Here is a 14,314-nt window from a genome sequence, read left to right as displayed (position 1 = left end):
GACCTAACAATGCATCTCGAGGCTTCTTAACAGACTTTCGTGCGCTTTACGCTTGTTAACATTTCCCCAAATATTTCTAAGTAGAATGTGAATACTTGATATACTCAAGTAAAGAAACTATAGAAATTTGTCAAATTTGTGCTACATAACTGTATATCCACAATTTTTTTCCAAGGAGTTTAAATACATAAGTACTCAAGTGTGGTGGACCATTTTGAAAGGAGACCTGCCTTATGGTTCTAATCCTGATGTGATGCATAGTGGTGCTCTGCTGCTAGCTGATATATTTGGTGGCCTCTTTTTGATCTTCAGTTCAATTCAATTTTATTTATACAGCTGTTACGGCCCTAGCTGGGCCTCCTCCTGAAGGTGCCTGTGTGGGCGTGTCCAAAGCCCTGGCTATCACATGGGACACTGTTTCGAGGGTCTGGGGCCACTCTCGGTCAATGTTGTGAACCCACTGAGATGGGGTTGGCAGCTTCCGCAGGAAATGCCTAACCGTTGCTATGGGGTTTGGTAGGTGGAAAGCCTGCAATTTGATGATGTGACGGTTACGGACTTGATTAGTAGTTTTGGTTATCATAATCATGTGACAAACCACGGGTTTGTATTTATGGGAGGGGGTGTTACGGCCCTAGCTGGGCCTCCTCCTGAAGGTGCCTGTGTGGGCGTGTCCCACCACCTCTTCTGCCTGAGGTGCCACCTTACCCTCCTGTACAGCTGACTCCCATCAGCAATTAAAGGTATTTAAGCCCAGAGCAGGGTGAGCTCTGGGCCAGAGTGCCATTTGTGTGGGTACAGCTAGTGAGTTGAGTGTTTTGCGGTGTTTCCGGCTAGTGAGCTGTGTTTTGTGGTTTTCAGCTAGTGAGCTGTGTTTTGTGGTTTTCAGCTAGTGAGCTGTGTTTTCCTTTTGACATTTTGCATTACTGACCAACGCCTGAGTTTTGTTTGTGTTACTTTTATGGTGATAGCGGCTTGTCCGTCTCTTTTAGTTTAATTACTTCAATAAAACTGTTTTATTTAACTGTTTCGCCTCTTGACTCCTTTTTCTGACCCGGCCACTTTTGTTACATTTGGAGCATAATTGCTCAGTAGTGTCATGTAGTCGGGGTAAGAGGTCAACTAACCCTGAGCTGCCGTTGGTTGACAATTTCCCAGGTCCTCAAAATGACCTGCAGGGGGACAGACTGTGTATAAAACCACCAGTAAGACCCGCAACCCTGGCTAACAAACATGCCTGTACCGGTGACTTGAGGAATCGTCTGCAAAGTGTTTCTTCGGACCCTCCAGCGACCGGGATCGCTGGAGGGTCCGAAGGTATGTTACGGTTCGGCGTTGGCAGTGTATTGTTTTAGGCGTTTTGTTTTGGCGTGACTGTTATGCGTTTCCTGTTTTACTTTGAAAGTCTGTGTTATCTTAGTGTTCAGTTTACGTTTCCTTGTCTCGTCAGGTCTAATTTGCCCCAGCTGTGTTTCCCTCCTGTGGTCCATTCCCTAATTGCTCCTTCTATGTATTTAAGCCCTGTGTTTCTGTATGTCATGGTCGCGATCTCCCCCCCCCCCCCCCCCCCCCCCGTTGTAAATAGTTTGGCGCCTTGTGTTTGGTGATGTAAATAAATGTCGTATCTTGCTTTAAATGTCGTTTTGGGATTATTTTTGTGGAAGCCCGTATTAGTTTTTTCTCGTGTGTTTTTGCCTTATTTTTACTTTTTTCGTGTTGCACTCCGGTTGCCTAGGCCGGGGTGTAACACAGCAAATCACAGTTGCCTCAAGGCGCTTTATATTGTAAGGTGGACCCTACAATAATACGGAGAAATAATACAAAGAAAGTCATATTATTGTTAGTTGCCCAACAGTAATATGACCCGCTTTGGCAACAGTGGGAAGGAAAAACTCCCTTTTAACAGGAATAATCCTCCAGCAGAACCAGGCTCAGGGAAGGGCGGCAATCTACCGCGACTGGTTGGGTTGTGGCAGATGGTCGGTTGTATATTTTTTCAGTTTCTTGATCCACTACTGGTCAAAGAAGGTGGCTCCTACTCCCTCTTGTTAAAAGCGAGAGCTTTATCCTCACTGTGCGGGACTGTGTGATCACCGGGTGTCTTTCTCTAATGCTATAAGCTCTTTGCGCCAGTCTAGAAGAACAGGTCCAAATAATGAATGTATGTAATGAATTTATGCTGATGACGCAGATGATGACTAAGTTACAAAAGAATGCCAACACAAAGTGGTAATAAAGGCAAACACGTCCCCTGTTTCTGTTGTCCATAAAGGCTGCACTCAACAACGTGCTACCAATTACCCCCCAAAATTCACATATTTACAATTTGAATGCTGCAGGCAACTTTAAATGATTAGTTATTAGCTATTAGCAGTGATGGGAATAACGGCATTACTTTTTTCAGTAATGAGTAATCTAACTAATTACTATTCCTATCGTTACAACGCCGTTACAGTTACTAACAAGAAAATGCGCTCCGTTACTATTTTTCAACAAACAGACGATTGAAGCTGTGTTCAGCTTACTGCATCTTATATCAGTTGCATGGAAGTAGCTGTAAGTAATGTGGACGCTACAGCGTTAAGTAGCTGCGCGCGCTCCCGCGGACGGTAATCATGATCACTGTCTAACGAAAAAGAGAGAGAGAGAGAGAGTTTTGTGACGTTTAGCGTGTTTGGAGTGTGTAGTTAGTGTGTAGTGTTGTGGATAGTTTTGTGTTGTGTGTCAGAACAATGAGGCGACTGCTGTCTCCAGGTAGAAACAGGAGTGATACACCTGCTGCTGTCAGACCTGCAGGTATCAGGCTGTGATGTTCTCCTTTATAGTGGACAGAAATTGTGTTTTTGGAGTGGCACAAATAATTTGTGTTGCATCTTATTGAATGCAGAACAACTGATTGTTCTGTAAATAGTTTGAAATGGTTATTTAAAAAATCAAGGTAAAAGGTAAATGGATGCAAATAACGTTGTTGTTTGCAAAACTTGTGCATAGGATTTTAAAATTGACAATTTATATTTGCATTTAAAGTTATGAAATATAATTCATTAAACATGTTTGTTGTTGTTACAGTAAAAAATATCACTTTTTCTACTCTGATTTTATGTTTTTTGTCTGATTTTAGATCAATTGTGTTAATACAGTATGTCAAAATGAAAACATAACTGGAAATTCAGACACGTGAGGTTGTGCTGAAAAGAATGATACCAAACAAGTAAACAGTTTTTAAAGGTGAAATGTAGAGGTCAAATCAGAAGTGGTTAAAATGGCCAATTATACCCTGGACCCCAGAGGGTTAAACATTTTTATAAAGTAACGCAATAGTTACTTTTCAAGTAATTAATTACTTTTAGAATATTGTAACTCAGTTACTAACAGTTACTTTTTTGAAGAAGTAACTAGTAACTATAATTAATTACCTTTTCAAAGTAACTTCCCCAACACTGGTTATTAGTACTAGTCAAGAATATAAGCAAATTTACTGTTCTGCAGTCCTAAACAGCTCAGTATTATCAGAAGCTTTTGCTCATCTGTATTTAAAGAAGTGAGTTTAAAAGCATTTTGAAAGCAAGTTGAAAACCCAACAGAAGCAAAGCCAAAAAAAAGGATTAGGATACTTTGCAAGGGCAAACTTTATCACACAACACATTATGTTGTCTTTTGATGTCTGGTGCTGAAATAGAGTTAATAATACATAGATTAAACCCAGTGTTTATGAGCAACATTCTCCTTCTTAAACAGTAATGACCTATGAGTCCTTCAGGTAGTTTCTCTAAATAAAGACAATGGATAAAGTGTAGCATGCTGGTGCTCTTTTTTTTCTGTCCGTGAGATTAGCACACACAGCGTTCCAGCTGCGGTTAGTAAATGGCAGGAGGAAAACAGTTTGGAAGAAATTACATTTAAAAATCTAAATATGAAAAATGAAAACATTAAAATCCATAAAGTAGAAAAGATGATACTGGACAAATGTATGAAAATCATATCTATACATAGTTTCAAATGTGTACAGTGCATACAGAGTACAAAAGAACTATAAGTAAGTATTCTTAAAGGAAGTAAACAGTGTGTCTGAGAGCTTGTTGGCATCAGTAAATGACCTTTCATTTTAAATTCTTTGCTAAATATTAAAGTCCCTTTGAAAAATCAGCAATTGATCCTTTGTGAGAGTATTCCCTTAGCTCATGCTAGACTAGAGATCCGGCCTGGTTCTGTGCAGGAACCATAATGGGCACGCCTCCCATTCGGGTGATGTTGGAGGCCATGATGGTGGAGGTGGGTAGTGGTGGCGGGGAGGGAGCGGTCTGGAGCTGCAGCCGAGGCTGGTTGTACGTTTGCGGCAGCGCCTGTGCCTGAGGCAACTGGGTGTAGCGCTCGGGTCTGGGCATGGAACCGCCATTGCTGCCGGCCTCGGGGGACAATGGCTGTTCACGTGGCAGGGTGGTGTTGTTGTTGTAGCTGTAATGGGTGGGAGTGGAGGCCCCTTGGTGGCGGGACGGTCTATAGCCGGCATTGCTGCCTGTGGCGGTGATGATGGATGCAGTGTCTGAGGGGGGGCGCTGTGGATACTGCTGCAGGTGGTGGTGGTGGTTGTTGTGGTGATGGGAGGACTCTTTGTGGTGTGGGCTGGAGGCGATGGAGGACAGGGTGCCATTCTTGGAGATGATGTCAGAACCCATGCCGCTCTTAGCCCATGACACACGCTTGGGAGCCTGAGCATCCTCCCTGTAGACATCGAGGTGCAGGATTACTTATTTGTGGCGTGTAGATTACTTTTAGAAATGCATAATTAGTTCACAGTAACACTGAAATGGAGTACTTCATTAAATCTTGAAACTATGGTAATTTGTTTCTGCTATCACAGGATATGAAAATTAAATCTGAAAAACAGGCTTCTTAAACAGGTGTGATAGAATCACTTTAGTTTGAGAAATGTGCAAGATCAAAATGTGCATTCCTGTGCAATTGGTACATGTCAAAAGTAAAACCTGGGTCATCTGCAAAGGACTAAAATGAATTTGATTCAAAGCAGCAGCAACAAGAACTTCATCTACCAACGCTGCCACTTATGACTTGCCTGAACTGACACTGTTTAGCACTGTGGCAAAAGGGTCCTGGTTCAGATCTGCTGGCCAGCTGAGATGCTGTTACGAATTTTAAATGATAAAATTCTGCTTGCATTTAAGCCACACTGACTCACTTGATTTCATTGGCCAAGTCATCCTCGTTGTTTCTTCTCCTTATCACGAAGACAAAAGCGAGGCACACAAAAAGGAGGAAGATGAAGCCAGCCACTGAGCCAACTGTGGCACCAACAATCACCCCCACTTTATTGGCTGGAATTAAAGAACATACAATTACTATCTCAAAGAATTTAAAAACACTTTTATTACCTCATTTCGTGTAGAATCAATAGTACTTGTACAGCACTGGCTAGAAAAGCAGATTAATGTTTTATATTCGAGTCATGTAAAGATGTCCTTTCTGTTTGACATAGAGATGGACTAATCAGGTGACCAGTTGTGCTGTGGCCTAGCAAATCAGTTTTAAGCTACAATTCAGTTTCATTTATATAGGGACAAATCACAACAGCTGTTGCCTCAAGGCGCTTTATATTGTAATGTAAAGACACTACAATAATGCTGCGATGTTGATCACTAATTTACCGCTGTCCATTGTTTTCAGGCTTCTGCAACATTATATATTCCCAGGACGCTAGGTTGTGTTGGGCATGGTTGACTGTCCAGACTCATGTTAAAGTAAGACAAATTCAGCCAACTTTGACAAAAGTATAATTTTCTTAGCTGCTGAATAGAAAAGTCAGCTAAGCTAATGGTTACAATGTAAAATGTCACAGCCCTATGCTAGCAACATTAAACATGTCTGGCAAACAGGGTTTGTTTTTTACTTTGAATCTGTGTAAGTCATGAGTGATAGGGGTTTATAATGATACTTTTGCTAAATTATTGTATATTTGTAATATTTTAATATATATGTAAGAAAGTTCGCTGCATATTCATTTAGTTTTCTTATGACGTGTCAGCAGTCATAAGAAATTAGTAGGATATGATCGTGTCCAACAGAAATAATTAATTACATCGGTGCTCGCTGTTCATGCTTGATAATAGTGTATCTGAATGTGTGGTCCATAACTATTTTTCATCACTTATTTTTATTAATAAACCATAACCAGGGTTACACTTGCTGCGTACAGTTGGTAATGTGCAGGTCGATTGCGCAGCTCTTTTCTGCCACCGTGTTGCTGGCTGTGCACACGTATTTCCCCGACATGTTGCTGCTCAGGTTGTTCAGCTTCAGAGTGCCAGTCTTCTCATCTAACACAGCAGTTTACATGGAAAAGACAGTCAAACACACATGAAGACACATTATTTCACATGTATAACAGTTCTCAAAGATGTGCTAAGTGACAATCCCAAAAGACGGTGTGCAGGCTGCTTTTTCTATCAATAATTCACATTTATAGCAAACAATGACTCTTTGTTTTTTCGCTGTGCACTCACTTTGTTCTTTTATCAGTGAAAATGTTTAATGAATGTTTCTTCCTGTAAAGAGTAAAGTAAGGTGAGACACTAAGGGAAATAATAAAAAAAAAAACCCTGTATCCTTTTCCTTCCTGAGTTCTCTTTCTTCCCCTAAATCTATTTGATTGTGATCCTCCTTTTGGATCATCTATCTGCACAGCACAGTAGTATTAGAAACCTTTAAGTCTTTTCTTGTCTTGGCTTGATATACAGCATATTAGACTTAAGTGTAATTGTTTCCTTACCATCTTCATCTGGCTGGTGTTAGGCATCAAAAAGTTCCAGGCGATACTCTTGGAATTTGGGTTGCCGCCAGTGTACCGGGCCTGCAGCTCCACATACTGACCCTCGATCACTTCTCCATTTTTCAGGGGTATTAAAAAGTTGGCCCATATGCCTGGATGAAGGAAGAAAGGGAAAAAACACACTGTAAAAATCACAGTTTTTTATTACTTTTATACACCACTGTACATGTAATCAATAATTGTAATCTCTATATTAATTTCTATTGTTAATCTCTGTCTCTCAGACAGTGTGTCTTTTGTCTGCCCCCCTCACAGCCAACCAGACGTGGTAGAAGAAGAAGCCGTCCCTCCCAGAGCAGAGGCTTCTTCCTATTAAAAGAGGTTTTTTTTCTTCCCACTGTCACCAAGTGCTTGCTCCAGTTGCTAGAATGTTCTATGTAATACCACAGGGTTTATCCTACAGTATAAACTGCCTTAATGTTGTGATTCAATTGAATTCTGACTCTGAATCATTACCTGTACAGTTGAAGGTGCAGCAGGAAACCTGTTTGGATTGTTCTTTGTTTCTCATGCCTGTTTCATGTTTGATGTCATATTTTTTTTATAATAAAAAGGTTATAAGCAGAATGATATTATAAGATTAATGAGGATCTGCTTAGCTTCTTTTTAATAATTGCCATTGATACTCCGTGTACAGGAGTGGAAACAATACTATTACGGGTGCAGTGCAGTGAATTACAAAGCTTTTTTTCTTTACTTTTTGCTTTTTGCTAATTATCCAGTGCTCTTCTGACTTATTTCTAATTTCTTTTTACGTGTATCTAAATATTTGATATGGACTCTGTTTATTTTGTACTTTTATTTACTGTGTCATCAGAGTGACAGGTATCTGTGCATTCATCCCTATCCAACTACATGGAGATATATCAGTGGATATCATCCCCCGATGAAAGAAGCTCATTTCAACAGAGTTGTGCATATTAGCATATTTATGACTTCCTTTGTGTCATGTAGGTGAATGTTACATCGCTAATTGCAAATTCTAATAAACATTCTACCCCAGTTGTGTGTTCATTTGCTTCTGTTTTGCATTTAGTATGATCACTCCTGATAAATTACACAAGTTTTTTTTCTTTTTCTTTTTTCATTTGAATCTATTCTTTGGAAACTTTGACTTTTACAAGTTATCAAAAAAGACAGACAAAAATGTTTATTTCCTCAGGACTACTGTGTGAGTGCAATTTTGACTGGGGATACACATGTAGTTTCTAATATTCCAGTCCAATAATATATATCCTAATATTCCAATATGTCTGGATGTGTTTCAACAGCTGCCAAATGGCCAAGATGCTTTTAGAAGCTCTTATGTTTCTGTAATGTGTCTAAAATTTGGCAAAGACTTTTTTTTGAGAAGGATCTTTATCGGATGCTGATAATACCTACATTTAGAAAAAAACAGGAATTCAGTGCACAATGTTCCTGCTCACTGCAAATTTATTGTGACTAAAGAGATTATTTAAAAATGATTATTATTTGTTTCAAAAAAAAAAAATTCTCACTTTCCATGAAAACAAACTCTACAATTATAAGTATTTTATCATATTTCTGCCCTATATTAAACAAACACAGATTTATTGAGGACAGTATAAATCAGGCTTACACAATTCAGCCATACGCCACATCTGTGAAATAGTAAGATCTTGCTCAAGCTCTGTCATGATAGGAGGCAATAAGACGCAGGGTTTATTCAGCACGGACTACTTTTATTGAACTGTAGCACCAGTGTACGTGGCTACATCAATTTTCCAAAAACATACAGTGTTCCAGCGACCTCTAGTGGCCGGCCCCATAGTAGCCTTACTAGTACAAGAAAAATAAATCTCACAACATCTTCCCCTTTAACAAAAGTACTTTAAATATAAAACAGTGTTGTCAGAACGTACGACATCACAGGGGTAGACTACCCTCAGTCCTGATAAGGTATTATTCTGCCCTTAGAACATAGAAAGGAGATAGTCCTCAGTCTCCCTTTGGAGCATCCCTTTGGCAAACCGTGTCCCTATTGACTGGACTGGGCAACAATGTCTTTTCGAGTACTGCAATCGTTTGCCAGGGGCCATTGGGCAGAGGAGTAGTCACGAGGGGTTCCCGTCGCTGTGTAGGCTTGTGCTCTCTGCAAAAGTTGCATGATCTCACCTTGTGTGTCATTTGAAGTCCAATGGTGGGCCACCACACTGTTGATCTTGCACGCTCTCTACATTTAGTTAGTCCTTGGTGGCCTTCATGTAATTGGTCAAGGACACTGGGTCTGAGTGCTGTGGGAATTACAATGCGATCGTGGTAGAGCACTAGACCGTCTGATTCTGAAAGGTGGCTTCTGGCTGCATAGAAGCCTTGCAGTGATGAACTCTTTGCCATTCTCAAAGGCCACCCTTGTCTGATGAAAATGATTGCTTTTTGAAGCTCTGGGTCCATCTGTGTAGCACTGTGAATTTCCTCCAACTTATGTGACTTGATAGGTTTGCTTGTCACTACGTTGCTCACATATACCTTGACCCGGCTGTCTGTCTCGAACTGATAGCATCCATGCAGTGGATGTCTGGAGAGTGCGTCCGCCACCACTAACTGTTTACCGAGAACATGCTCAGCAGTGACACTGAATCACATCAGTCGCATCAGCAGTCTCTGACATCTCAGTGGTGTTTGGTCAAGGTCGTATGAGTTGATCAAAGGCACCAAGGGCTTATGGTCAGTTTGTACACATACATGACCCATGCCTTGGATGTAGCGGGAAAAACGTTCACAGGCCCAGACAGATGCTAAACACTCTTTTTCAATCTGTGAATATCTTTTCTCTGCATCTGTGAGAGTGCGAGAACAAAAAGCAACAGGCCAAAACTCCCCGTCATGGTCCTGTAACAGTGCAGCATGCAGGCCATAGCTGCTTGGACCTGTTGAGCTTAAGGCCTGATGCTTTGATTGTCAGTAATACTGCATCTAAGCGTTGGTCATGCTCCTCTTTCTTAGCCCCGAAAACCAGTATGTCGTCCATCACAATGACAGTCCCATCTAGGCCCTTGAGCAAAGTGCTCATGAGCCGCTGGAAGATCTCGGGTGCTGTTATGCCAAATGGCAGACGCCTGAAGCAAAACCTGCCCATGGGAGTTATGAACGTGGTCAGTTTTTGGCAGCTGGGGTCCAGTGGAATTTGCCAGAACTCACTGGAGGCATCCAAAGTGGAGAAAACTTTGGGGCGATCGTGGCTCAAAGAGTTGGGAGTTCGGCTTGTGACCGGAAGGTTGCCGGTTTGAACCCTGGCTTGGACAGACTCGGTCGTTGTGTCCTTGGGCAAGACACTTCACCTGCCGCCTACTGGTGGTGGTCAGAGGGGCCGATGGCGCGATATGGCAGCCTCGCTTCTGTCAGTCTGCCCCAAGGCAACAGTGGTTGTGTGACTGGAGGAGCTATTGGCTTTTGCGGTATGTAACTTACTTTATTAACTTACATTACAGCAAATTTATGCATTTTGTCCACGTGTTTATTTTTCTGTTTTGCAGCTGGTCTGAAGGCTGGTGTTTATTCTCTGCTGCAATTAATCATGACTTGCGGTGAAGCTCTATGGAGTGGCTCGATGGACAAAAACATAAATATTACACATGTGGCCTGTGGTGTATTCATAATTGTCTCTGGTACATTTGTTGTATGGGCAGTATGTGTTCACTGTTTGATTGTGTAATTACGTGTTACGCACTGGCAATGCATGCCGGTAGATGGTAATACAGGAAGTAAAAGAGATGGTCTTACCGCACACAGTGGTCCCGCGTACTTATTCAGATTCAGAGTAAGAATCACACATGGTGTCAGAAGTGCTGTGTGACTCGTAAGACTCCATACATCTGCCGAGTGTGAGGAGAAGGGGAAGGTGGAAACAAAATGCCGAATGACGACGTAGACGATCGTCCGAGGGCAGGAGTTAGCACCGCGGCTAGCACTCCCAGCGCTACGTTTAGCATCCAACCACCGGAGCCCTTTGATTTTTCCAAACCACACGAATGGACAAGATGGGTCCGTCGCTTCGAGAGATTCCGTCAGGCAAGTAATCTGTCTGCGAGCTCGGAGGAAAATCAAGTGAACACTCTCATATATTGTATGGGAGACGAAGCGGATGACGTCCTGAGAGGACTAAAGTTAAGTGATGTAGACCAACGGGACTATGCTAAAGTGAGAGATAGCTTCCACAACTTTTTCATTGTCAGGAAAAATGTTGTTTATGAGCGCGCACGTTTTAATATGCGCAAACAAGAGCCGAATGAGACTGTTGATGCATTCGTGACTGCCTTGCATGCATTAGCAGAGCACTGTAACTACGGACCGCTCCACGATGAGCTGATAAGAGACAGAATAGTAGTGGGCTTGGCCGACACGAGGCTGTCTGAGCGCATGCAGATGGAAAAAGACTTGGACTTGGATAAAGCTATAAATATGGCCAGGCAGTCAGAAGAAATCAAAAAGCAACAGTCAGCTTTGAGAAGTGAAACAAATGTAATGCATGTAAATGCGAAAACAGTTGACAGAGTGATACAAAAGCACGACAAAACAAAGTTCAACATGTTCAAAAATAAAACTGTCAAAACACAACAGCAATATAGCAAGAGACAAAGTAACAAATGCTACAAGTGCGGAGGCTCTCCACATCCGAAACCTGAGTGCCCAGCAAATGATGCAAAATGTCATTTATGTGGAAAAAAAGGTCACTACCAGCGAGTCTGCAGACAAAGCAAGACAGTGCAAAGTATTGAGGAGGAAGAGGAGCAAGGTTTCTTCCTAGGCTCAGTTTCCAGTGACGGCCAGGCGTGGACAGCCAACATACAAGTGAAAGATGCAAAAATCACTTTCAAACTGGATACTGGAGCAGATGTGACTGTAATAGCTGACTCGGACTTATCAAAGATTTTTGCTAACGAACACAGACCAGTTCTCCAGCAGCCAGAAAAACCTTTGTTAGGCCCTGGAAAAACACCACTGGACGTTGCAGGTTTTACAAAGCTACAGCTCAACTACGGAGCGAAACAGACAACAGAGAAGGTCTATGTTGTAAGAAACCTGAGCACTCCACTGCTAGGCCTGCCCGCCATTACAGCTCTTGGCCTGCTGGTGCGAGTTGACGCGGTTTCAATGGACACTCTGAAGACTACTTACCCTAAACTTTGCAATGGTCTAGGGAAAGTGCAGCGGGCCTATCACATTAAACTCAAACCGAATGCTGTGCCGTACTCACTCAAAACTCCGCGAAGGCTTCCTCTGCCTCTGATGGGAAGGGTAAAAGAGGAACTCCAACGAATGGAAGAGCTTGGTGTCATTACCCGAGTTGAGGAACCAACGGATTGGTGTGCCGGCATGGTTGTTGTTCCAAAGAAAAACAGCCCTAGGCTAAGACTTTGCGTAGACTTTACCGGACTAAATGAGTATGTGTGCAGGGAAAAATATGTGCTGCCATCGGTTGAACAAAGTCTCGGAATGCTCGCAGGAGCCAAAGTGTTTAGCAAACTGGATGCCAACATGGGCTTCTGGCAGATTCCCCTGTCCGATGAGTCTGCCAAACTCACCACCTTCATCACACCCTTTGGGCGGTTCCACTTTAACCGCCTACCGTTTGGGATCAACTCAGCGCCCGAACACTTTCAGCGCATGATGGCGGAGGTCATCGAGGGTCTCGAAGGAGTGGTGTGTCACATTGACGATGTGTTGGTGTGGGGATGTAACCATCAGGAGCACGATTCCCGTCTCCATGCTACACTGCAAAGACTGGAAAAAGCAGGCATAACGCTGAATGTTGAAAAATGCGAGCTCTCCCAGAGCAAGGTTGCTTTCTTGGGTCACATCATAGCGGATACAGGAATCAGTCCTGACCCGAAGAAAACGGAGGCAATTACAGAAATGACAGAGCCAACTAATGTGTCAGAGTTGCGCAGTTTTCTGGGCATGGTGAATCAAGTGGGCAAGTTCATCCCCCATTTAGCTGAAAAAGACAAAGCCCTGCGAGATCTTCTTTCCAAAAAGAACGCATGGTATTGGGGAACTGACCAAGTGAGAGCTTTCAAAACATTACGAGATGCCCTGACCTCACCCCCAGTGCTCGAAATGTATGACCCCAACAGAGACATTAAAGTATCAGCAGATGCTTCATCCTATGGTCTCGGAGGTGTTCTTTTGCAGCTGTGGGAAGAAGGATGGCGACCAGTGGCGTATGCATCGAGGTCCCTTTCTCCTACAGAACAACGATACGCACAAGTGGAAAAAGAGGCACTGGCATCTACATGGGCGTGTGAGCGTTTTCGTGATTTCCTGATTGGTAAACATTTTTGTCTTGAAACGGACCACAAACCTCTCGTTTCCTTATTGGGAGGACAAGCTCTGGATCTCTTGCCACCCAGGATCCAGCGATTCAGAATGAGACTCATGCGTTACTCGTACACTGTGCAGTACGCCCCAGGGAAATCGCTCTGGACAGCAGATACTTTGTCCCGCTCACCTCTGAAAAAACCAATGAACCTGTCAGACAAAGAGCTAATGGAAAGCACAGACATATATGTCGACAGTATTGTAGCAAACATGCCTGTCAGTTCATCATATATGCAAACACTGAAGGAACAACTGAAAAGCGACAGTGTGTGTGCTCGCGTCATGGACATGTGCACCGAAGGCTGGCCAGAACATGCAAAACAAGAGCCTTTACTGCGAAATTACTGGCCTGACCGAGCCACGCTCACTGTTGAAGACGGCCTTTTGTTAAAAGACACACGGCTTGTCATTCCTTCAGCAATGAGAAACGAGGTGCTGGAAAAACTACACGAAGGACATCAAGGTGTTGTAAAATGTAAAGCTCGTGCACGCCAAACAGTGTGGTGGCCCGGGCTGAGTCAACAAATCTCTGAGATGGTGCTCAAGTGCAAAACGTGTATTCAAGAAAGACACAATAACAGTGAGCCACTCATGCCAACAGAATACCCTGCCCGCCCATGGCAGAGAGTGGGCACAGATCTTTTCGAGCTGGGAGGGAAAACTTACCTTCTCGCTGTTGACTATCACTCTAGATTTGTTGAGATTGCTTTGTTAAACAGGACAAAATCAAACGATGTCATTACTCACCTGAAATCTTTCTTTGCCCGTCACGGCATCCCAGAGGTCCTCATGTCTGATAATGGGCCACAGTATTCAGGTCAAATCTTTACAGACTTTGCAGCAGCATACGGCTTCAAACACATCACAAGCAGTCCCAAGTTTCCGCAAAGTAATGGAGAAGCAGAACGTGCTGTGCAGACTGTAAAAAATCTTCTGAAAAAAGCAGCTGATCCTTATCTAGCTCTTCTTGCCTATAGAGCTACACCACTGCAGTCCGGATACAGCCCTGCAGAGCTTTTAATGGGCAGACGTCTGCGAACCACACTGCCGATGCTTCCATCGCAGCTGGAGCCCACACTGCCGGACAACGCACTGCTCGCTCGAAAGGAAAGGGAGAAGAGGATGATG

The 14,314-nt window shown here is 42.9% G+C and overlaps 1 protein-coding gene across 1 annotated transcript; it reads right to left on the bottom strand.

Moving 5' to 3' along the window:
* Positions 1 to 3,692: 3,692 nt before the first annotated feature.
* Positions 3,693 to 6,454, bottom strand: LOC146699769 (endothelial cell-selective adhesion molecule-like). Its single transcript, XM_085469617.1, has 3 exons — positions 6,210 to 6,454; positions 5,198 to 5,333; positions 3,693 to 4,722 (listed from the first exon to the last, which is right to left on the bottom strand). Exons 1-3 carry the CDS (start codon positions 6,286 to 6,288, stop codon positions 4,185 to 4,187), a joined length of 753 nt encoding a protein of 250 aa, XP_085325743.1. The 5' UTR covers positions 6,289 to 6,454; the 3' UTR covers positions 3,693 to 4,184.
* Positions 6,455 to 14,314: the final 7,860 nt, after the last annotated feature.

The sequence above is a fragment of the Copadichromis virginalis genome, linkage group LG10 (assembly GCF_057382275.1).
Source record: "Copadichromis virginalis isolate Kocher_CV1m ecotype Utaka linkage group LG10, C_Virginalis_male_GT1.1, whole genome shotgun sequence".
Taxonomy (NCBI): Eukaryota; Metazoa; Chordata; class Actinopteri; order Cichliformes; family Cichlidae; genus Copadichromis; species Copadichromis virginalis.
The sequence above is the reverse complement of the archived record's forward strand: the minus strand, read 5'-3'. Positions and strand labels throughout refer to the sequence as shown.

Bases quoted from the DNA above. Each gene is read 5' to 3' on its own strand.
- LOC146699769 (XM_085469617.1), bottom strand. From the start codon at position 6,288: ATGTCGGGGAAATACGTGTGCACAGCCAGCAACACGGTGGCAGAAAAG. The intron at 5,334-6,209 runs GTACGCAGCAAG...CTTTAATTCCAG, and splicing joins CGACCTGCACATTACCAACT to CCAATAAAGTGGGGGTGATT. The intron at 4,723-5,197 runs GTGAGTCAGTGT...CGATGTCTACAG, and splicing joins GACTTGGCCAATGAAATCAA to GGAGGATGCTCAGGCTCCCA.